We start from the raw sequence: 24,343 nt of genomic DNA on the forward strand, positions 1-24,343 counted from the left end.
GCCTCTCACATTTATTGAAATATCTCAAGTTTAATAAACATAACATACACGGCTCTTGCCATCATACCATCACAGCTGCAAAGTCAGTCAATTGGGATTCCCGCAGTCTTCTTCCCAGCACAAAAACGTGAAGCAAACATAGCTGCTACAAATATAAAGCAAACTTAAAGGTCCTGCTAGGAATCACAACTGAAATACCACAAACCACTTTTTTTTCCTTAAACAAAGCCTGAGGACTCCCTGAGACCAAATTAGGAATAAAAAAACAAAACAAAACGCACTAATTTACAGCTCACACATCTTGTCTTGTTTCTTTCTTCCTATTAAAAAATAAAAATAAAAAAGAGGCTGCCTCAGTTTAAAATGTATTATTTTCTATGCCATATACAAAAAACAATTCTTTCTGTTAGGGAATGAACTCTATGGCACAGAAATTACCATCTATACTGAGGTAACTGACTCCGGAGATTGCTCATACATCTCCATTAGGCATGAAACTCAGAGGAGCCAAAGTTCTTTGTACAGTCAATGGAAAGAGCAAGGCACCTATACCAGAGGCAGCTATAGCTCCCAAGTCAGGCCTCCAAAGCAGATGAGAATTCTTGAACCCTACTGAATGGGGCTCCATTCAGTAAAGTAGAAACAGAGAAGTGAAGGTCACCATAAACACTGCCAGGATTTACCAGGGCGTTACACAGTTCCTGAACACAATGGTGGCAAGCACCATACAACCAGCTAAAAAGTAAACAGACCTTGAAAGCAGCAGATGATTGAGAAGAGTCCACGCAAGCTAAGCTGCTCAACATATAGAATTAATGCATTGGCCCTTCCCTGACCAGAAGTGCACTGGCAGGGGGGGAAGGAGAGTTTTCCAGTGGTCAGTGCAAATAACACAAATGTTTTACTCTTTGTAAGTCACAACCTATTGACAAAGCTAAAAGTGGTATTTCTTTTATTCCTTGTAACTGCTTCTTCTGTTCCAGGAATTAGCAAGGGCAAGTAACAATCCTTACCCATAGCTATTAAGTGGAACATGCAAGGCTTCCGTGATGCTGTTTGGTTAGTGCATTTTTCTTGATTTCCAATCAACAGTGGTCATCTATGACTTCAAGACAATTCTTCTCAGCAATACTGAAAGGCATCTGATGTAGCTAGCTTCTGAGTAATGGCTAAAATACACAGCAGGAAGTCACTAAGTGCTTTTTGAAGTACCAGCATCAAATGGGGTCACTGCAATACAAAGAGTACTTCTGAAAGGTACTCAGAAACGGCAGTGTAGGAGCAATGGCAGTGCTTTACACAAAACAAAGCACTTCTAAATTCTCAAGCATCTCTGGTGCTCAGTGGACTGTTCTGTCATTCAGACATGTCACTAAATCTAAATGGCACATGAAACACGTGCAAAGTTACACGGCTTGTTTTTTGGTATTATGCCACTGTGTGCAAAATCAGCAGGTTAGAATGAGGATTTCTGCAGGAGAAGAAATAACACTGAGAAAAACGAATCAAATATGAATCCCATTCAGTAGTCATTGCTGGCATTTTTAAAACACAACATAAATAAGCAATGTAGCATTATTGCCAGAGAAGCAATGCTCCAGAAAGGTGAATTTCTGGAGAACTAATACCGTGTTGGTTTACAAATACTTCCTCATCATGTTAATCATTTCATTATACATGCGGTGAGGTGCATCAAGGCCCCAGATGAAATCCAAGTGTTCCCATTCTGGAATGTGCTTGTGGTAAACCAAGTTTGTGATCTGAGTAAGCAGCATGGCAACATCCTTTGGGTCTGCCAGCAAGTCCTGTCCACCAGTCCATACAGCAGTCGGTACAGTCATCTCTTTTACTTTGTAGAAAGGAGGAGTAGACTGAGGGACAAAAAAATGGAAATAAAAGCATTAGAAAGAACAAGTCTCAGGCTGGTACTAAACCACAGCATAGTACACTAGAAACTGTAAAAATGTGTCAGATTCTGACTTCCTCTTTTGCTTCTGGACAGACAGAGGTATAGTTGGAATCATGACTTTCATGAAAAAGGGTATTTCCAAAACGCCCTGCAATCATGCACAGCAGTAAAATGTGGCTTGGAAAGCTTGCAAGCCAGAAGGGTAATACTGAAGTGCAGTGAGAAATCTCAGAAAATACATTTCATTCAAGAATTTCTAAACCCAAATCAAACACCAGAAGTGATAGTTCCTCTGGAAGTATAATACTGCAGTACTTTCCAGTCACTGAAATGACAAGGGGCAAAATACTTTTAGTACCACACGTAGCAAATAAGAAAAACACAGGCAAAGATTAAGAAGATGAGGACATGAAATACTCATGAATTGACTGTTTCCCTTCTTGTGAGAAGGCAGAATCTCAAAAGTTAGAGAAAAAAATATTAAAAAAAACCCCATATCCTCATATCTAAGCTTAGGACTTAAAACTACTTCAGAGCTCTACGGCTCTGTGGATTTTTTTGTTTGTTTGTTTCTTTGTTTTTTTTGGCTTGTTTTACTGACTTATTTTTGAAATGGCACATCCCCAGCCTTATTACTGGGCAACACTGTTTAGAACACAGCATAAATGCAGCACCTTGAGAAGTGCCCAAAGGCTTGTTTTTGTGACACTCAAAAACTTAACAGATCCATGAAAGATATCTACCTGGTTATAGTGAGCCATATTTGCAGCCTTGCTTCCCCAGTCGTAAGCTTTGAGTTCCCCAGATTTCACAGCCTAGAAATGAACAAACATTCACACACACACATTGAAAATTCACAAAACTTTTATCAAAGGGATTAAAAAACAAAACAAAAACCTGTTTGCTGGAGAACTGCCAAAGGAACTGACAGACAAGACACTGAAATGCCAAGTACTAACAAGGAAAAGGATCACTGCTTTGCCTCACATCTCAGGAGCTGGAGATCTAAGATTCAGTACCAACATACCACGCTCTGTCAGAACAACAGTAGGAAAGACTAAGGGAAACAGTTTTCAGTATCCAAAGCCAGGATGTGACTACTTTATGCTTACTTCTGAAACAGTTCCATGATGTACTGTTGTCTGAATGTACCAGGTCTGTTCTAAAAGTAATGTCTCCTGGTTTATTATTTGGACCCACAGATGAGTCCACAGAGTCAGATGTCTGTACAGCAGAGGTCAAACCTCTCCTCTAGCATTACATTATAGTTTGTTGCCGTGCGACAGATGGCAGTCTGACACAATGGCATCTGACAAAGAAGTGCTTCATATGAAGCAAAGGTGTACCACTGAATTCCTGCATTCAGAACAAAAAAAAGGCACCTATTGACATCCCCTAATGCTTGCTGAACATCTCTGGAGACCAAACAGTGGATGCAGACACAATGAGGTGGAAGGTGGTGCATTTCAGCAGTGATGGCAACAGTGTGTCACCTCCACTGGTGCACATGTTTACAAGTGCAGTATTAAGGCTATTGCTCATTGCTGGTAAAAATGCAGAGCTAATGGTGGTGACTATGTTGGAAAATAGCATTTTGTAGCTGAGAACTTGCTCTATCAAACAGTGTTATTGTGCTTTATGCAGCTGTTGTTTCTATGAGGCACTACACCTTCTAGAAGGCACTACTTTCAGAGCAACCTACATATACCAATACAGTAGTGAACCTTTATTAAGAAGCCTACTCTGATTTAACATCATTTCCCCACCCTGGGAAAAAAAAAAGTGTTTACAAATTTCTTTCTGGTCAACTCCCAACCACTGCAAACAGCACAACAGATCACTTCTGATTGGATGAACAAGTCCAGCTACAAAATGAAACGCAGCAATGATCACTGCTTCCATGAGTCTCCTCTTGTTTGCCAGTGAACAGCTGTGCCTGGTGAGTAGCACAGCAGCATCACAGGCATGAACTAACTGCACACTTAAAAAGTTCAAAATATACTAATAAAATATAAAACCAAACAATATTGTTGAACAGAAAGCCTGCTGTTCTTCCCTGGTAAAAAAAAAAAACGTCACAGTCAAAACAAGGATGTTGAAAGGCAAGCAAATATTTGTGACAGCATCTCCCTGAGTAAAGTTATCCCACTTATACTGTTTGTTGGCCTGAAGTGCTTACGATCAGCGTGCCTTCACAGAAATAGGGAGAGGGCTGAGCCACCACAAGGTCAACATCAAAGCAGCTGCAGCAAACAGCTGCTGTTCTGATTATTAGCTGTTTCAGAATTTCAGCAAGACTCTACTAAATATATACTTTGACATTGAATCATGAACATTCTAGATACTGAAAACTCTACCTGGCTCCAGTGGATCATGTTTTGTACAGATGTCCCCGCAGGGCAATGTGATGAGTACACATCCACACGGCTCTGCAACAAGGTAATTAACAGAAGTTCTACCCATTATTGCTTCTGGAACAACTAACAGAAAATTGACCATTCCTCTTAAAACTACTTTAAAAGAAACAAAATCACTTAACTGGCTCCATACAAAGAGATGAGGTGAAAGTTTCACATGTATTAGGGATTGCTTGCAATTAACTGTGTAACAAAGTTCATTTTTAAATGTAACAATGACATTCTTAAATATTCTTATATTGTTAGAGCATCTTTTTAAAAGTGCTAGAATTGTAAGAGTTGGGAACACATTCATATTTACATGGACCTCCAGAGAAAATCAGAGCCACTCTACATCTAAATGGGTAGCTGTCAATTAACCATGATTCAAAGCTTCATCCATCTTCAGTTTAAAAGTACAATACATCCAGGAGAAACTAGGTATCCTGCAATTAAATGTATATACATTTCACCATTAAAACTGTCTATCTTAGATGGCAATTTTCACTGAAACAGTTATGAGGTACTGGCAAGGGCTGCCCAGAGGGGCTGTGGATGCCCAATCCCTGGAGGTGTTCAAGGTCACACTGGATGGGGCCCTGGGCAGCCTGACCTAGTGAATTAGTATTTGGCAACCCCATCTGTGGCTGGGGAACTGGAATTTGAGGCTCTTTGAGGTCCCTTCCAATCCAAGCCATTCTCTGATTCAATGAACAAGTGTTTAGATAACAAAAAGTTATATGGACTAGCCCTGTGCAACTAGGACCAGAGATGAAGTCATCATCCAGGATGGACATTTGCCCCAGAGGTAATAACTGCTCATGTCCACCACATTCATTTCTTTTACCTACTGCTCCAAAAGATCTAAAATTTATTTTAGCTTCTCACTACCCTTTTATAAAGATTAATTCTATCCATTCCAACTGGACAATTACGTCTACACCAAGAAAAGACATTCATTTAACACTCTGCATAACAAAGCCTTTTTTTTTTTTTAATTACACATGAAAAACAACTGGCATAGTGATACAGTCAGTACTGTGTTAAGAGTTTGCAATACCTTCACTATTAAAAGACATCAAAACATACCATATTCAAGTTTCTCTCATTAAAGCCACACAGAAGAAAGAATAGATTGCCACAGAGGTCATCAAGGATTCTGTGGGTGCAAACATGGGTAGCGAGCCACTTCAGCCAAAAATTCTGAGGAAGAAATTGCTTCTTTCCAAACAAGTTCTACAAAACAACAAACATAGAACAGACATGTAACTGAACTGGACCCTACTTCCATTTGCACTGGTGATAGGTAAGTCATTAAAAAAAAAAATCACCTACCTTGTTTACAGTCCTATGGGAAAGTCAGGGTTAGTGCTTCTGCTGCAAACAGTACAGTCAACTACCACCCACAGAACATATGTGGGATCTGGGACAATGATTCAATTCCCAGTCTAATGTTAAATTCATATCACTCAAATGCAATATTTTACAGGAGTACTAAACAGTTTCTTGTCATTAGAATCACTTAAGGCTAAGCTGCACCTGCTAACGTGAAATGGCCTTTTATTTACATGGCTTGAAGAGAGGAAGCTGCAAAAAAAACAAATTGCACAAGCTGTTGTGGCTACTTCCTCTTGTCAGTATTTTTAAAACTTCCAAAGATTTTGAAGTGGCCCTCCCAGCACTTCCTTAGAAAGTGATACAGCATTTTTAAGAATGCGACTGACCCACAGGTCTGTGGCTCTCATGTATTTGTGCAATCCATGTTTTTTTTTTGCAAGTCACCATGACAGTCAAGCAAAACATGACCATCAGCACAGGCACTGATCAGCTACTCTCCCTTAGACAAAGTTTATCACAATTGACAGTGCCACTTCCAGGTTACCTGTCTTTGATGCAGGGAACAAATAACACATACAAACATGCATACAACATCAGTACAAAGGGACAAACAGGTCTGCATGGAAATCTCCACAGGTGGTATAAAGAAACGTGATCATTTAAAATGACACACAGTAGAGTGTTCACAATGTTTGACTCCAGGTGCTGACTGCAGCCTGCCAGTCTGCCTACATTCCCTTTGCTGTTAATGGTGAAAGGCAAACTCCAGAAGATGACTCACAGCATCTAAATAAAGTTGCCGCACATCATCACCCTCTGATAGATCTTCTTCCTGTACTTGACAGTTATTGTGAAATAAATCTGTTAAAGTTCACAATAATTCAAGAAGTACACTGTATAAAGCTATCACATGACACTTCTAATAAAGAACTATTGTGTTATTTCTTTAGACTAAATTCCAGAAATATGTAACTGAAAACAATTTTATTCTGTCTGTGAATTCGTACTTGTAAGGTACATCTTCACACCAATGCAAATTGTCTCATTAGACGGTAGTAAAACCAGAGAAGCCACTGCTGACTTTCACAGCAATACTGTGGAAAAACTGGTCCAGTGCTCTTGGGGAACACACTAACCTCTAATCCACAGCTGTTAACATTCTTTGTTATACTGTTTCCAACCAGACAGAGACACTTTTCCTTTGGCTTAAAATATGAACATGCAAAAACAAACCTTGAGAAGCAGATCAGGAAATGCTCCCAGCTTTGTCAGAGGGCTAGTGGCAAACTTGACTGTAGCTACTGGTGCCAAGGCAAAGAACGTTTTTATTTTCTTAGCCAGCTTTGGCAAAGTTGAAAAAGCAATGAAAGCTGCAAGGAATAAGAGAATAATTAACAAACATCATCTCTGAAACATGACAGATGACAATCTTATGTGGAAGTGATTTTACAAAAATCTCAGATGTGCGTGAAAGCTTTCATATCAATAGTTTGACTGTCATCTCTAAGGTCAGAAGGATTTCTTCTGAAAATTAAAAAGTCTGACCTGAGTAACATCATATTCATCTTTTTATTTGCAGGTCTAAAAGCACTTGATGCAGGCCTCACACACAGTAAACATTCTGTAAATGGCAGTTTTTACTCTACATATAACTAACGATTCTACTTTATTTTGTCTTGCTTGTCAAAATGCATATTTCAGTAGGAACTGTACTGAATCTGTGAATTCATTTGTTCCATTTCAAAAGCTTCCTACCCTAAATAAGAATGGAAATGTTAATCATCTTCTTCTTAATGATGAATATTTCAGGAAGCAGTCAAAAAATGGAAGCTATAGATTTTTAGAAGTCCTATTTCATACATCGTTAAACCATACACACAGAATTTGTCAACATTTCAACAACAGCATTTTCTAGTGAATGCCTCTCTTCACATACCCATGGTGGTGCCTTGTGAATGGCCAACATAAAATACTTGTTCCTGGCCAGTTTTCTTCAAAATGAAGTCAACAGAGGCTGGAATGTCATATTTAGCCATTTCATCAAAGCTACAAAGCAAAGACAAAATTATCAGTGTGCAATAGATGCATAGTGCTTTACTGCACTGATGGCCAGCTGCCTGGACACGAAGAAAAGCTTTCTTCTTAGGTACTGTTATCACACCAAGTACTGCTGAAAGCAACTGCTGTTCTACTGACCATCTATGAAAGCTGTCTCAGGGCACAACACTGACCATAAAACTTCCCTTTATTACCTCCAAATATGTGACAGGGCTCAAACAGAAAGAAAGCATCTTATCCATTCACACTGCAACTGAAAAGGGGTGACAGGAAAAGACCAGAGAAGCCTGCTCACAAAAGCATGCATAGTCCACCTACAGAGATAAGGATACCTAAAAATCCAGAATTCTTCTTGCTTCACTGTGTAATGTGTATGCTTCCTGGACCAGGTGTTCCCCCTGCTGTTTCCCAGCCATACATCATAGCCAGCATCTGCCAGCATAAAGCCAAGGCTGTTGTAATCCAAGTTGGTGATCCAGTTGCTGCCATCAGCAAGCAAACCATGCTGCAGAAACACAGCAGGCCTTGGACCTGAAAAACAAAGTGTTTATCATAGACTTTCAATTCCATGTTAATAGGAAGCTAAGAAAAACTCATCTGAATGACTGGAAGTCTGCTTCAGTTTCGTACTTTGACTATTTAATCTATAAACATCAGCAGTAGCAGTATTATCCCCATCCAATATCCTTCTGTTACAAAAGCTTTAGGCGGAACCCAAAGAACAATGTGGGTAAGCAATAAGAAAGTTCAAGTTTCAAAGACTTTTCTTCCCTTAACATGACTAGCTGAAGCACCTTAGTGAAGATGCATGTGAAATTTAGAAAACTTTCTTACCTCCAAAATGGAAGACTCCTTTATTCCTGCATTAATAACTAAAATCCAATACACGATACTTTTATATCAATGCCAGAAATTACTCAGGAAATTACTTCCTCCAATGACACATCATTCTACTGTAATGCCAAGTTCACACAGTACTTTCTCCATTGATAATGTGGACTTTGGACTTTCAGCAGAAACAGTCACAACCAGGTTGCATCCACAAGGGTTTGCTGTGAGTTCCATAGATCCAAATCAGCAGCATTTCTTCCCTTTTGCAGCCTTTATGGCTGGGAAGACCTTTCTGGTGCCTGTTTTTTCCATTTCATTAAAAAAAATAAGAATGTTGTGACACAGTGTCCATGCAAAAAAAAAAAAAAAAAAAAAAAAAAAAAAAAAAAAGCAAACCTCTGGCAGTGCCAAACAAGCACTCAGGATAATACAAATCCATGCTAACGTTCTCTATACTGTAGTAATAGTTCATGGCTTTGTGTGTGCAGGATTTTCAAGCCTCACACTAGATTTGTTTTCAGTAATGATCACTTCTAGTTTTGTATTTTCTTTCCTTTTACTAAACTCAGATAAACCATTTTCTTTTTTTTCTTTTCATTAAGATGGAAAGGAGGAAACTGTTCAAGTCCTTCAATGCTTTACTTCTGTCCTCTTGTTAACCACCAATTTCTGAACTTCTGCCAGTTCCGTTTTCACTTCCCACAGCACATGACTTGCACAACCACATGACAAACTGACTTGGACAACAGTAATTTTTAATTACCTTTGGTCCTAAAAACCCAAAAAAAAGGAATAAGGAGGGTAGAAACTTAAAAATACCTTTTCCTGCATGTAACATTTTGCTCTAATCACACACAGCCCAATTCTAACGAAATTTAATCCTTCTGACATTCCTTTGGTATCACATCAACAGCTCCTTCCAGTAAATCAGAGAAAACATTAATAAATCTATACACAGCCTAAATAAAGTTACTGTATGTATAAAATCTGTCAAAAAGAAAGAAGAGGAACTTATTTCAATGCTGTTCTCACATATTCAATGCAGTTATTTAAGATTTTTAGTTACTACAACAAAAGAAAATCACTGACTATTTTTTTATGCTCTCCAGATGCTTTTTCTTTTTTTTTCTTCCCTGAGGAACTTTAGGTTTTGTTTCAAAACATCATGTGATCCATAACTCCAAGGGATCCTATTCACATCAAGCAGGTATTGCAAAAGAAGAATTATGGCATATATACGCTAAGTCAGCAGTAACACATCATTGGTATCTTTTCCCAGAAAGATACCAAGTCTATAAAAACTTAAGATCAACATGAACTTTGAGATCTTCATTCTCCTAAGAGATCATACTTCCCCAAATGTGCTCCGTAATCCTTGTTTTTAAAATTAAAGCACTTTGCAAAACATGAACTTGGGGTCGAGGGTGTGGCAAAGGGAATGCAGAGAATTCCCACAAGTCAGGAAACTTCTGTTTGCTTATGTCATAGATGAAGTATTCAACAAAAACCAAAATGTTCCAGGCAGCTTTTTCCTATGGTTTCTTTGAAACTTTTAAGTACAAAGGCACCTGCCAGGTTCGACTGGCACCATCCACGTACTGATCTTTATGCACCAACTTTGTGTAACCTGCATTAGTGCAAACACCCCAACTGCTGCAGAACCAGGAGGTGAGACTGCTGCTTGGCCTTCAGCAGAGGACAGGCTTTTCTCATGGTCTTGTTTGCACTGACAGCTAAAGGGCAATCAATCATTTCTGACGTAAATGCCACAATTTTTTTTTGTTTTACCTCTCATTGCAAGTTTTTTTTTCAGTCTGAAAGGTTCTGAAGTAGTCTTTAGGATAGATGCAGCTTCTAGGCAAACTGGCTGCTTCTGTACACATGCAGTTGTCAGTAGGACCTTTTATAACTGGTACCAAATTCAGTGATTGCTATTCAGACACACATTTCTGCAAGACGACAAGCCAAAGGTCTCTCATCCTCCAGACACAAGTCTCTCATGTTAAGAGCACTCCATCATTCAGTTGCTGCAAAAACCTTTGCTCAGACTGCTCCCACAGATCTCAGCTTTTCCCCCTTTCTATCACCTCCTCACATAAGCACTCCCTGCACTCCTTCCATGGCTTTATGCCAGCTTATAAACTGTAAGGATTACTGTAAGAGTGATCTGGTGGCTTATGATGATCACCCTCCCAGTTCCCCATCAAATCATAACCACAAAACAAGCTGGTTTGGGCTCACTGCTGCCAATAACCTGATTTGCAGTGTATTTTAAACACATTCTACTTAAGACACTCTGAAGGGATTTTCTCTCACTATAATATCTACCAATTTAAGCAGCTGAGTGTACGAAATGACACCACAACAGTAGGACTTGCTCTAGCTTGTAACTTGCTGCAAAGAGAGTTTCAGAGGTTACAATGAACAAAACGATTCTTCCCCCATATCCCAGAAATCAGGAAGTAATTATTCAGTGAAGTTCCCAGTGGGAACTCTTATACTTCTTGTGAAATAGGACAGAACTATACGAACTGCCCCCTACTTCTGAAAATACTCAGGCACTTCAAACAAAATTCTTTTTTGTAAGATGTTTTTTAAATGTGGTTGAAATAATGCTACAATGGTACAAGCAAACTCCTTCTGAGACACTAAAAAAAATGTCTTAGCACTGTTTTCTCCCTACCAAAAAATCCAGGCTTCTCAGGCCCTCAAAAACCAAACAACAAAGGGATTGCATCAATGTCACAAAATGGAAATGCTGGGAAAAGGCAGCTTTCTAAACTCCTTCTCCCTTCCCTCACTAAAGTCACTCTACATGCGCCTAAGTCACTCTGGCCAGGACATTCACCAGTCACTTAAATCCCTAGGTTGCAAGCTGTAATCTTCTGGATGATTGCAGGAGCAAGTTCTGTAATTTTTTAATTTTCTTTCTTTAAGTGTAGAACTTCTCCATGCCTTACCATTTTTCCCAAGCAGAAGCAAATCTTACCTTTGCTCCTCCCCAAGTCTTTTCTTCCATAAGGAATTCTGTTAACAGAAAGGATGTACCCATCTTCCGTTGTCACTTCATACTCCTCACTGGGGTACCCTCTGAAGGTGATAATCTGACTCTGAAGAAAAAGAAGAAACCAGCTTGGAGGCAAATTCTCAGCCTGCTTCATTTATTATCATGTTCAAAGTACTCTGGGATCCTCCCCAATGGCAAAGTGAAATTAAAGGACTGGTAGTAATGTGCCATAGCCATCCCTCCACCCACCACACAGGTTTCTCCTGAGACCTACTCCAGGCAGGAGCCTGCCAGGGCACGAGCATTAACCCAGGGACTTGGGAGGACTTGCTCGCCTGTCCCCATCCACAGTCACACTTTTGTTACAGTGAGAAAGGAAACTGCAACACTAAAAAGGGGGATTCACAGCAAAGCACTAGGACAGAAACAGCAGGCAAAATGGGACATTTCAACCTTGGCCATTCTACGATTCTGTGATTTTTTTCCTCAAGAAAAGCAGTACTTCCAAAAACAAATGAGCATGGCAACAATTGGTACCACAGTGGCATGCAGAAGATAAGAAGGAAGGTAGAAGCCTGCCTGGGCACCGACACAGGTGCTGTAAAACAGTGCCACAGCTCCGAGCCTGGAGTTAAAGCAACGCCACTCTCTGACACGGGGTTGGATTTTTGGAGGTGCTGTGTGGAGCCAGGAGCCGGGCTCCTCGCAGGTCGCTTCCAACCCGGGGCATTCTGCAAAGAGCTCATCTCTCTTTGGAAGAGAAATACAAAACGGGAAGGCAAGCAGCTGTCACTGCAACCACGGGAGGACGGCACCAACGCTCTGTAAGCACGTTATTTTCTAACAATTAAGCAGAAAAGTGGCAAAACCCCCACAGCTGGCTCAGAAGTCACAGGAAAGAGATATCGCGGTCCAAGCAGGACTCGAAGCAGAGCACCGGGGCCGCTCTCCCGGACCCGCACCGCACAACGCAGCCCCGAGCTCACGCTGCTCGGCTCTCCCCCGCGCTATAACGTGCCACAACTCACGATGTTCATGTTCGTCTCGGGGTCCACGTTCCTCCTCCCGGCGGCGAACGCGCCCGAAACAAAGACGCAGCGCAGCAGCACGGCGGCAGCCAGCAGGCCCCGCATCCTGCCGGGCTGGGGGAAGGCCCTGCTGCACGCAGACCTCGACGAAGCGGGGCCGAGACTTGTGCCTAAAAAAGCGGCCCCGCCGCGGGCTTATGTTCCTCCTCCGCCGAGCCCCGCGGCCGCCACGGCACCGCGTGACACTTTGGGGGCGGGCACCCGCTGACAGAGCGAGGACGGGGCCGCGCAGCCCGGCCGGGCGTGTCCCGCGGCCCTCCCGCCGCTCCCCGGCCACGGGGCCGTCCGCGCACCGACCCGCGGCGGGAGGAGGGCGCGGGGCCGGCGGCGGCGCTCAGGCCACGCGGCGCGGCCTATCGCGGCACGAGGGGGCGGCGGCCGCGCTGCTCCGCGGCGCTGCGCTGAGGGGCCGTGCCGGACCGCCCCTCCCCTTCACGGAGAGTGAAATTGCGCCAGTGCCCCTCGCACCGTCCCGATGAGCCCCTCAGCCCGGCCGCAGTCCCGTTCCCACCCGTGGGCGCTTCGTGGCCGTGCAGCCGGCACCGTTATCCTCACGCAAAGAGATCATGCGTCCATCATCGCTGTGCGCAGTCTGAATACATCGAATCTAATACAAGCAGGCTTGAATTACATGCAGGTGCAGGGTTCCAGCGGCTTGCTGCCAACCTGGTCCGTCCTGGAGTGTGGCGATGCTTGCAAAACTTGGACCACATACCGCCCTGAAGTACAAACATTCACATCACTTGCACATAGTAATATCCTTGAGGTAATACTGAAACTAAAAGACACAGAAGTAGAGCAGTAATGTGTCGAGAAAACAAATGTTTCTGTTTACTTAGCGTGAGGATTGTCACTGAAGTTTTTGTTTTCAGAAGTGGGAACCTCTTCACAGTGAGGGTGACAGAGCACTGGCACAGGCTGCCCAGAGAGGTTGTGGAGTCTTCTTCTCTGGAGACATTCAAGACACACCTGTGCAACCTGGTCCAGGGAGCCTGCTTTGGCAGGGGGGTTGGACTAGATGATCACTAGAGAACCCTTCCAACCCCTACAATTGTGTGATTCTGTGACGAGGCCACAGCTTCTGTCTGCCCAGTGTCACAGCCTTTTCCTGTTCTACAAGCCACCCAGCTGTGGTGGGTCCATGTCCCCACACAGCACGTGGCTGTGACGTGGGCCTGGTGCAAGACAAACCATGCAGAGCTAACTCAGTCAGCACCTTCCTTTGAGAGCAGTAGTCCTACGATTTTCCACGAGAAGGGATGAAATTCTTCTACACAGCAAACTGACAAATGTGTCTCGTTTTCAGTTAATGAGGTTAAAGCTGAGGCTTGGATGTATCATTGTGAGCTGCAGTACAGCATGGGCTGCAGTGAAACACATACATGGGATTTAAGGCTGAGGCGATCATGTGCAACATAGTGTGTTTCCATTCTTCTGTCTCCTCTCAGAGGGGCACCTTTGAAACTGCAAGTTCACAGCATTATCTGATCACTTATGCATCAACTTTACCTCCACCACACCTGTAGGCATCTTCCCTGTGCATGACTTTCCCACCTTAGAGCAGTATTTTGCGATTCAGTTAGTTTAAATGCTAAACCATCAGATGAAAAGTGCTGTGAAAAGAAAGAGGCAAAATGCACATTTAGAAACAGACTACAACAAAATAGTACTAGTATGGAGTCTCAGGAGCCCTTTTAAAAAGTTTTAAGCCTTTCTTTCATCTTTCTTGGCAATGAAAGTGGTAAGACAAGACATAAGCTGCCTTTGGGAAAATAACGTCAGAAGAAAAGAGCTATCTCGGGCACTTCAGCACCATTGCATCCACTTGTTTAGATACGCAGAGGTGTCCTGGACACTCTGTGAATGTGACGCCCTTTCTATCTTGGATTGAATTTCACAAGGCCACATTTTATTTTACAGAATTTGGGTAGCAGAAGTATTGTTCAGCTATTTGTGTGGGTTTTCTAGAAGATTAATTACAGGGTACTTTTGTCCTCAGAGGAAAACACAAATTATGAAATGCCAGCAATGCTGTTCTCAAACATAATAATTAGATGCTAACTAGGTTTAATGGAAATTAGATATTTAAATGATCCAATCGTTTACAGTGGTATAGTTTCTTTACATTATTTTAATAAAGAAAATTTTATTTCAGATAATTATATTTGGCTGAGGAAATGTTCAGGCATGAGTTTTCTCTCCAAAATGAACATACATTTTTGAAGCCAAAAATATATTCCTTTCTATTGTATATGTAAGGAATACTCAAGTAAAGCTTTTGTGCTAAATACAAAGGCAGGAGTTTTTTGTCCGTTTCTTCACGTGCTTTCCATGAATCTCTTGCATTTGCTACTAATGGCCATTTTATATTTACATGCCAACACTGACACACAGACTAGGCTTACCAAAGATATTCTAAAAATCTAACAAGAAAGCTTTAGCGAGGATAGTTCCCCAAATTAACAAGGAGATTATGTAATTGCTAATTAGATCTCAGTCCTCCTCTCTAACTTGGTTTATCTGTTTTCTTCTGCTTTATCATCATCTTATTTGCACCTCTTCAAACTCCAGATAACCCTCTGTGCTCAGGCTCTTTCCCACTTCCCTGCTTAATGCCAAAGATACGGTGACCAACAGCTGCTGCAGGGAGATGCATCTCCGGGATGAGCACGCCAAAGCTCCTGGAGAGCCACTGCTGTGTGAAGAGAAGCACCGCTCATCCTTATTCCAATAAAAAGCTATCAGCTTCCCACCAGACCCACAGCACAACCCAGCCCGCGGGCAAAACCTGTGTCTGGGGCAATCTGTCCAGTGAAAGGACAAATTCCAGTGCAGCTCCACCACCTACTGGGGCTCGACTGTGGCTGCACCCCATCGCCGTCCCATCACGCCCACTTATGAGCTGCTGTTCTTACAGGCTGCTGGGTACCCCATGCTCCCTCGTGCTCCCCGCAGCTGGTCAGGCCCAGCCACATCCCAACCAAGCCATGAGTGCGAAGTCAGCTGATATGCACCAGAAACCAGGAGACATGAAGCACCCTTCTCATGAAGCACCCTTGGGAACATTTTTATAACGTTATTCTCACAAAACAAGGGCACTCAAATTCCACAAATACTAATTATGAAAGGACAGTAGACACTATATTAAAAATATTTCTTAATTTACCTTCACATTCTAAACTTGAATAAATTCAAGAATGGAGACAAGTCCTATGATGTTACTTACAAGATCTTGTTTATGGGCAATGAGAAAGAATACCTTATATGGATAAGACAAGAACTTCTTGTTTGTATGATGAAAATCTTTGCCTAAAGCAAGAATCATCTCTAGTAGGTACCTACTTACTACAAAAAGAGAAAGAATGACAGCACAATTAAAATACACATATATAGAAAAAAGTTGCTATCACAGTAATATTAATTAAAACTACAAGACACATACTTATTTTCTGTCCCTTCTGGAGTTTGCTTCTCTGGGCCTTAAGATCAGCAGCTCTGGGCTGCTGGAGATGACAGCATCACAAATTATCAGCCACTGGAGTCCTTTCTTGGGCAGAATATGGTGCTGTTGGTGGCGGCTTCTTCCTCTTCCCAGAATCTGCTCTGGATCATCTTTATAGATTTGCTGACGTGTTTTTAGAGCTCTTTCTTCTGCAGCTTTTGGTTACATCTGAATTTACTGTGTAGCACTGTTTACATATGTCAATTACTATTTATTTAATCACTCTGTTACCAGTAAACTAGAAAGGCTGCATTCTTTTTTTTTTTTTAATCCTAATCACAGGTGGGTTGTTTACATCCACAGGGCTCCAGCACCAACTCTTTGCCCCAACTCTTGGTAGCCACACAACCTGTAACAACAGTACTGCCTTCACTGTAACAGCTTTACACTGCGTATGGCTTCAGGACTGGGGCTTGTCATGCCTGCTCTGCTGAAGCTCATCTCCACCTACCTGCTCTAACCTTGTTTGGCTTGGTACAACTGCAACAGCAATTGTTTCAATACACCAGGTGTTTGTATCTGATTTGCTCAACAGTTGTTTATCTTTGTGATGTAAAACTGTAATTTGACAGAGAAAGCAGCAGCAAGCAGTTGCTCCAGGTAGCACAAGACACTGTGGACAACTAGTACAATGGCAGCATGGAGCAGCACAGGGCTGGTTGGATAGCAGAGCCCTCAGGAAAAGGGGGCAGAGGATGGAGCCTAGAGGAGGGCAAGCAAAGGACAGTGTTATGTGGCTGTTATGCGTATAACACAATACTGCTAAAATAGAAGCCTAAAGCACAGGGCAAAACCATGCATAGATTCATCAGCAAAGGCAGGAGGAGGAATGACCCTGAGACCCCGCCTATGTACGATAACCAGGTCAAGCTATACTAACCTGAAATACTCTTCTTATCATAGATGCCTTTGCATTTGAGCAAAGTCAATGCTTTGAGCTGTTAGCAGCTGTTGCCACGGGCTCCACAACACAATTTCGTGCATGGCACAAAGCCAAGATGAAAACAACACAGAGTGATTCATGAGTTTCTGTTCTCCATCTGGCATCCTTTGCAGCCCCCTTGCAGATTCAGAGAGAAAGCTTGCTTTCATTTCCTCTGTCTCTCACAATCATGTGAGAGTGGGGAAAACAGAAAGCAAACACAAACAAAGTACTGAAGCAGAAATGGAGGGCAGAGCACAGCCAGAGCTCTGGGAAACCCAAGTGCAAGGTTCAGGAGGAAAGGGGGTGGGTGAAAGACAAGGCATGCAGGAAGGGAAGAAAGATCTTCCTGAGGGTGGCAGGGAAGTGCTCGGGGCATGGCTCATGCAGGTTCCTGAGGCCCTACTTGCCCTGCCACCTGATCCTTCTGCCTTTTTCCTGGGGAAATGAACCTTGCAGAAATAAGGAGAAACAATATGAAAAAGAAGAGCCATCTTTATCACAGTGAGGCACAACAATGAAAGAAGTCAGTGTCTTCTGTTCTATCTTCCATGTGCTCTGGAGGATTGCTCTGAACTGTCATCACCCAGGGAAATGTTTGTGCAAGTATGGCTTTGCAGTGCTCACCCAGTGTCTGGTGGATGAGGAGGAATGCTACTGGCTAAGGCACTAAAGGAACCAACTTGGTCAATTCCAGACTGTCAGAAGTCAAGCAGGCAGGGCAGAAGGACCATGGATCTTCTTCTGGAGCTTGGAGGCAAAAAGAAAATGTACAGTCACTGAACATGTGTTTAGGCAACATGGAAAGACTACAGAGATGCTGTTTGCCGCACCAGGCAGAAAATGAAGGTTGCCAAAGCTCAGTTAGAATTGAAACTGCAGGGGGACAATAAAAAGGGCTTTTTTAGATATGTTAACATCAAACAGAGGACCAGAGAGAATGCTGTTTCATTACTGGATGGAGACAGTCACTTCAGAAAAAGGAACGCAGACAAAGCAGAAATGTTTAATGCCTTCTATGACACTGTCTGAAGCTGATGGGCCCTGGGACCCCCAGAGCCCTGAGCTATGGTGAATGATAAACTCCCAGCCTAACTCAAGCCCGCATGAGACTCGCTGCAGCTGATGGGGCCTGGTGGGATTCATCCCACGGGACTAAAAAAGCAGCCTGATGTCATCATGAGAACTCTCTCCATTATTTTTCAACAGTCTTGGGAATATGGAGTGGTTGCAGTTGACTGGAAGCTAGTAAATGTTGTCCTAGTTTTCAAGAAATAAGACCCTTGTAACTACAGGCCCGTCAGTCTCACTTCAATGCCTAATAAAATTAAGGAGTTATTCTTAGACCTACTGAAAAACACCTGATAATGCTGTTGTGGGTCACAGTAAACACAGACACACGAGAGGAAAGTTCCATTTAACAAACTCAATCTCCTTTTATGATAAGGTTAACCACATACTTGACCAATGGAAGCCAGTTATATAGTACTTTGTGAATCTCAGCAAACCTTTCAATACCATTTCTCTCCCCATGGTCAAAATATCCAGCATAAAGACAGACAAATACAACGTGATGAGTGAACAATTGGCTGTCAGACTGTGTTCTGAAGGTTATAGTAATTGGGGTTACATCACAAAGGTGGTGAGCTGCTAGCGGGGTCCATTTTACTGGACAGATCATAGAAGACATAAAACTATTACAGAATGCTCAAAGGAGAGCTATAGGGTAAAGGGCCTGGAGGGCAAAATGAACAAGGAGTATTTGAGGCCCCTTGGTTTGCTGAGCCCAGAGCAGAGGAGGCTGAGAGGAGCCCTCATGGTGGTCTACAGCTCCTCCCAAGAGTTGCAGAAGGGCAGCACTGAGTTCTGCTCTCTGGTGACAGCAACAGGATTTGAGGGAATGGCATGGAGCCGTGTCAGGGGAAGTCAGGCGTGTGCTGGGATAAGATTCTTCTCCAGGAGGTAGCGGGCGTGGACCAGGCTCCCTATGGCAGTGGTCACAGCCCCAGGCTGATGGAGTTCAGCAGATGTTTGGACATCGAGCCTGCTCTGTTGGAACAATAGTTTCTGGCTTTTGGGACCTCTTCCAGGACTGGGAATTTTAATTAAAAAAACTGTATCCTGCCTTCACAGGATACAATGGAATCACCTTCCAATCTCCTGTATCAAGTTGGAAATATTTGTTTCCAGGCTGAGTGCCCAGGCAGAAGACACTCTTGGACCCTCCCATTCAAAGGCAAACAGCTCCAAAGAAATGAATGTAAAACTGTCCACGAAGTGTTTCAATTGTCTTATGCTGATGGGAGGCAATCCATTCCTTACTAGTCTCAGACACCAGCAAACACTTAGCTGCCACCCAAGACAGAGCAGCCACTCAGCCATGGGCTACACTGGCCAGGCAGTTCTCAATGCTAGCAATTTGGGGTTAAATTCAGACATGGAGCTACTAGAAGCCGTTGCCATGGGTTACACAGCACAAGTTAATGTGTGGCATAAAGCCAAAATTAAAAAAAGGAGAGTGACTCATAAGTTTCTGTTTCCCAGCCGGTTGCCTTGCAGCTCCACCCCGACTCAGGAAGCTTGCTTTCACTTTCTGATTCCCAGTACCATGCTCACCTATCACGTGCAGGCTAGAGCACATAAAAGGCAACTCCGGCTCCAGAGAGCATCTCTTGGGCTTCAAAGCTACCTGCGAACTCTGAGAGAACAGAAAATCATGAGGTAAGAGAGCAGCCTGGTCTCCAAATGCTGTTTTTACTGTACTCTTATGCCATGGGAATACAAGTTTGTAATTTGCATGACTGGAAGCAGTAAGGTACTTAACAGACTTAAGCATCTGAGAATAATTCACAGAATATTCACTGGAAGCATTGAAGTAAGACAAGGGTGCAATTGGATGCTGTAACATTACTGCTTTTTCAGAATCGAAGGTCAGAAACTGTGCATGCAGTTGCAGGATGCAGTGCAGGCTGCAGTAACAGCTGCTGACCAGCCAAGAGGATGGCTGGCGCTGATGCAGCTGAGAATTTACTTTCTGCTCTCTAATACCATGAGGACCAGCAAGACCATTCTGGTCTGCAGTCCAGAGCAGAAGAAGTGGGATAACTGTCCTGCACACACAAATAGGGCAGAGCTAGAATGTTTATGACAGCCTAGGAAATTGCACTGACTGATTACGCGTGGTATTAAGTTGAACTGTTATCTGCATCACGCATCTGTTTTGGGGACTGCATTCGGATTGCCTGGTCACAGCCTGAACCAGTAAATGAGCACCTGAGTGCCGGGAGCAGAGGAGCCCAGATCTGGCCTCCCTCTCTGTCTCGGTGGTGTTTCCTGTAGTGCAGATGTGCTCAGCTTCTGCAGGTTGCTTCCACCACCACCCCCCCCCCCCCCCGCTCTCTTTTTTCCGGCTCACCAGAGTTCGAACAAGAGGCAGCTGCATTCCTTAACCCAAACGTTTGCCAGGAGGGTTAATTCCCCTTTTCTCTAGCATCTTGTTCTATAGCACCTACATGTCAAATAAAGGCTCTGTCAGCACCTTTGTTTACTTTACAGGGACACTGTTCTGTGTTGCTGGTCACCAGGTAGCTGTGAGGCTGTCTCTTCATCAATCAGAAAGAAAGAACATACCACATTACAGTTCTGTATGGTGTTGTCAGAGTCTGAGCTAGAAACATGTCCCTTAAATCCCACACATGTTCATAAATGTGAATTTACTCCTGAAATTACTGTGTACTGTTGTTTTCATTTACGGAAGTTTTCTGAGTTCTCAGCTGGGGCACCAAAACCAACAGGAAATGCAGAATCACTTAGTTCATTCTCACAGAACACGGGAATCCTGCGGGTTGGAAAGGATCTTCAAGGTCAACAAGTCTGATCATCTCCCTACAGTCCCATCACTAGATGGGGCTAGATCGTCGCTTAATGTGACAATTTGAGTGATACATTTCGATTTTGGTTTGAGGGGGAACAACTTAAAATGCTTTGAGCAATTCTTGGACAGATTACACTGGTTTGGCAGCCAGGATTTGTTCTTCTATGGTTTTCTCCTGGGGAAATAGGTTTCTAACAAGGTATTGTTCGTATCAGGAACTTGCTCTCACTTCCCCTTCATCCCAGAAAAAATATAAATTCCTACATACAGTTTTCTAATTAGGAACTGCTGTTAATAACTTTTTTTTTTAATCAGTAGTCAGAAGAGATTATATTTTGATAAAAGTAAATAAATCAGTAAGACAGACATACACTTTAATAACACTTAAAAATACCTATTCCTCCTTCGTTTGCATCCTCAGAATTGTCCAGTCTTCCCTCTCACTCCATTTTCCTCCTAAAAGACATCTCCTCTCTATGTCCTTTCCTTTCTTTATGTGATGTTGCAGCTGCGCAGCACACATGGCCCCATACAGGCTGGTAGATGCTCCTAGTTTTACAAGGGAAGAGTAGAGCAGTCTTTTTGACAATGGAATATTTGACCAAGGAAACAGTGGTAGGAGGGGGAACACAAGCAACACTGCCCCAGTTGCTGCCAGGCTCATCCAGCATCCATCAGCCCACGCCCACATGCACGGAGGAATCCAGAGGCACAAAGGCAGGAAGGATCTCCACTTCTATTTGATTACCTGTTCCCAAGTAGGCTTCAGAAAATGTTCTAAGCAGGGGTAATACATTCCTGAGGCCCGGAGGAGTGCCGGTGTTAAGAGTACAGCAGCCCTGCTCTAACAGCATCCAGATCACATCCCCTTTCTCTATGTAAGAGGTGCCCTCAATTCCTCTGGCAAGGCAATTTACTAAAAGAATGATTCCAGATCTGTGGCTTCCCACATCTTTGGCTTACTTGAGCTGTTGCTGACTAGCAGCACCAGCAGAGGTACTGCCTGCTTTTGAAGTACATCATGCCTGGGTGAAAAACAGGAGCAGCAGGAAGTAATCCATCTTCTTTAATTTATTCTAGTACCATTTCCAAGAATTCCTTGAAGAACTCCCTGCTGCAGCTAGAATGCTATTTCACATGGACTTTGCTGAAAGAGGATATAGATATTGCCTGCCTAGAAGAATCGATAGCTGATCAGATTGAGTTTTTCATAAAACCCAACATTACAAATTACAATCTACTATCTTACGTATGCCACCTAAAGCACACAAATGAAGAAGCTCTGGAAAATCTCCAAAAAGCTGAAGAAGAAGTTAAAAAATATTATCCAAATGAAATTGACAGGAGAAGTCTCATTACCTGGGGGAACTATGCCTGGATCTACTACCACATGGGCAGATATGAAGAAGCTCAAGCATATATCAATAAAGTGGAAAACAGCTGCAAAAAGCTGTCAACTACTGCTCAGCTGAAGATTCAGCTTCCAGAGATCTATGCTGAGCAAGGATTTGCACTGTTAAAATTTGGAGGAAAGTACTATAACAGAGCAAAGGAATGCTTTGAGAATGCTCTGAAGAAAGAACCCAACAATCCAGAATTTAACGCTGGCTACGCAATAGCAGTGTATCGTTTGGAAGAATTTTCTTACAGAAGATGTGAAGAGGTGAACCCATCCCTGGAGCCTCTGAGGCGTGCAGTGGAACTGAATCCAATGGACACTTATCTTTTGGCGTTACTTGCGCTGAAACTTCAGGACTTAAATCAGGTGAAAGAAGCGGAGAGATGCATTGAAGAAGGAATGCAGAAAACCCCCGATCTTCCTTATTTCCTGAGATACGCTGCTAAATTTTACAGAAGGAAAAAAGAACTAGACAAGGCACAGAAGATTTTGGAAAGAGCCCTAGAAGTATCGCCGAATTCTACCTTTCTGCTTCACCAGCTAGGACTCTGCTACAGAGCAAAGCTGTTTGAGTTGAAAAACAGTACAAGATATCCACCTCGAGATCAAATGGAAGAACTCATTCAAATTTGCATTTCTCATTTCAAAGAGGTGACTGAGCAAAAGCCAAAATTTTTTTCTGCCCTAACTGACTTGGCAAGGATGTATGCAGAGGCAAAGATGTATCGAGAAGCAGAAGAGACATTTCAGAAAGCAATGAAGGTAAATATTCTGTCCTGCTCCGATAAGCAAGAAATATGCTTTTTTTATGGATATTTTCTGCAACATCAGAAGAAATCAGAATCTGAAGCAATTAAATATTACACAGAAGGACTAAAAAATGGTAACCATATGTTTGCAAGAAAGATCAAGAAATACCTAAAGAGACTGCTGGAAAAGAGAATTCAAGAAGGGATAGGAGATGAAAAAGATTTTAGTGCACTTGGATTCATTCATAAACTAGATGGTGAGAAGCTTGAAGCAATTGAATGTTATGAGAAAGCCAATGAATATGATCCTGACAATGAAGAATTTCTGAGCGCATTATGTGAACTACGACTTTCCCTCTCAAGCTGAAGCAACTCCAAATCCTTCTCAACAAGAACACATTTAAAGAGACAAAATAAATGTATTTATTCACTTTTTATGGTTAAAGTTATAACCAGATGAAAAACCTGATGGCATCACTCTAGTGATAATGCAGAAACTGTAGACAATGACTAGGTGATGACCGTGCATTTGCTTGTCTGTTTGCTACCAAAAAGCATGCCTGACAAGAATAAATAACAACCAAGCTACCTTAGCTTGCCATGCCAATACTGGCATAAAAGTTGTCTGTGTGCACCTGTATGACACAAAGCTTCTAGCCTGGAAAACAGATCTCACCTTCTACTGAGAAAAAAGAAGCATAACATTTTAACATTTAACCTATCAACTGGTAATAATAGGGTTATTTCTAGTGGTCTTTTGAATATCAAGTATCATTTAGAAGAAGCCTGTGTTGAGTTGTTCAGTTTGCTACCTTGTATGCTGTTTAACAATAAAAGCAACCACTGTTTGTCAATCCAGTTCACTGTGAGTTGATATTAAGACACTTTGATACATAAAAGGTGGAAAAAGCAAAGAAAACCAAGAAAAACAAGTGATGCAAAAAACACTTACCACCAGCTGACCTATGTCCAGCCAGCCCCTGAACAACAGCAGCCCTGGCAAACTCCATCCTCAATTCTCCGTTTCCAGTTTTTATTGTGGAGCACAATGTTGCATGGTATGGGGTATCCCTTTGGTCAGATTGTATCAGCTGTCCTTGTTACAACCCTTCTCAGACTGTTGGCCATCCTCAGCAAGCCCTTAATCTGTAGCAGGCTTTCTGATGGGAGCGAACACCACGGAGATGATTCCAGGCTGTGCCCCACATCAGGCTCTCGCTGACACTGGTGCACAGTGGGGCAGAAGAAGGCAACAGCAAAAAGGAAAAGC

General features: G+C 42.6%; 2 protein-coding genes across 2 annotated transcripts; one reads left to right on the plus strand and one right to left on the minus strand.

Moving 5' to 3' along the window:
* Positions 1-638: 638 nt before the first annotated feature.
* LIPA (lipase A, lysosomal acid type) lies at positions 639-12,819 on the minus strand. Its single transcript, XM_065746173.1, has 9 exons — positions 12,568-12,819; positions 11,522-11,642; positions 8,034-8,232; positions 7,580-7,689; positions 6,877-7,013; positions 5,395-5,541; positions 4,267-4,338; positions 2,653-2,724; positions 639-1,871 (listed from the first exon to the last, which is right to left on the minus strand). The coding sequence occupies exons 1-9, from the start codon at positions 12,670-12,672 to the stop codon at positions 1,638-1,640; spliced, it is 1,197 nt and encodes a 398-aa protein (XP_065602245.1). The 5' UTR covers positions 12,673-12,819; the 3' UTR covers positions 639-1,637.
* A 9,139-nt stretch (positions 12,820-21,958) lies between these two features.
* IFIT5 (interferon induced protein with tetratricopeptide repeats 5) lies at positions 21,959-23,799 on the plus strand (the record flags this gene model as incomplete). Its single annotated transcript, XM_065746666.1, has 1 exon — positions 21,959-23,799. A coding segment is annotated over one exon (1,482 nt), but the record flags the coding sequence as incomplete, so codon positions are not given.
* Positions 23,800-24,343: the final 544 nt, after the last annotated feature.

The sequence above is a fragment of the Cyrtonyx montezumae genome, unplaced genomic scaffold (genome assembly GCF_038088225.1).
Source record: "Cyrtonyx montezumae isolate F1298 unplaced genomic scaffold, pur_monq_1.0 scaffold_4, whole genome shotgun sequence".
NCBI lineage: Eukaryota > Metazoa > Chordata > Aves > Galliformes > Odontophoridae > Cyrtonyx > Cyrtonyx montezumae.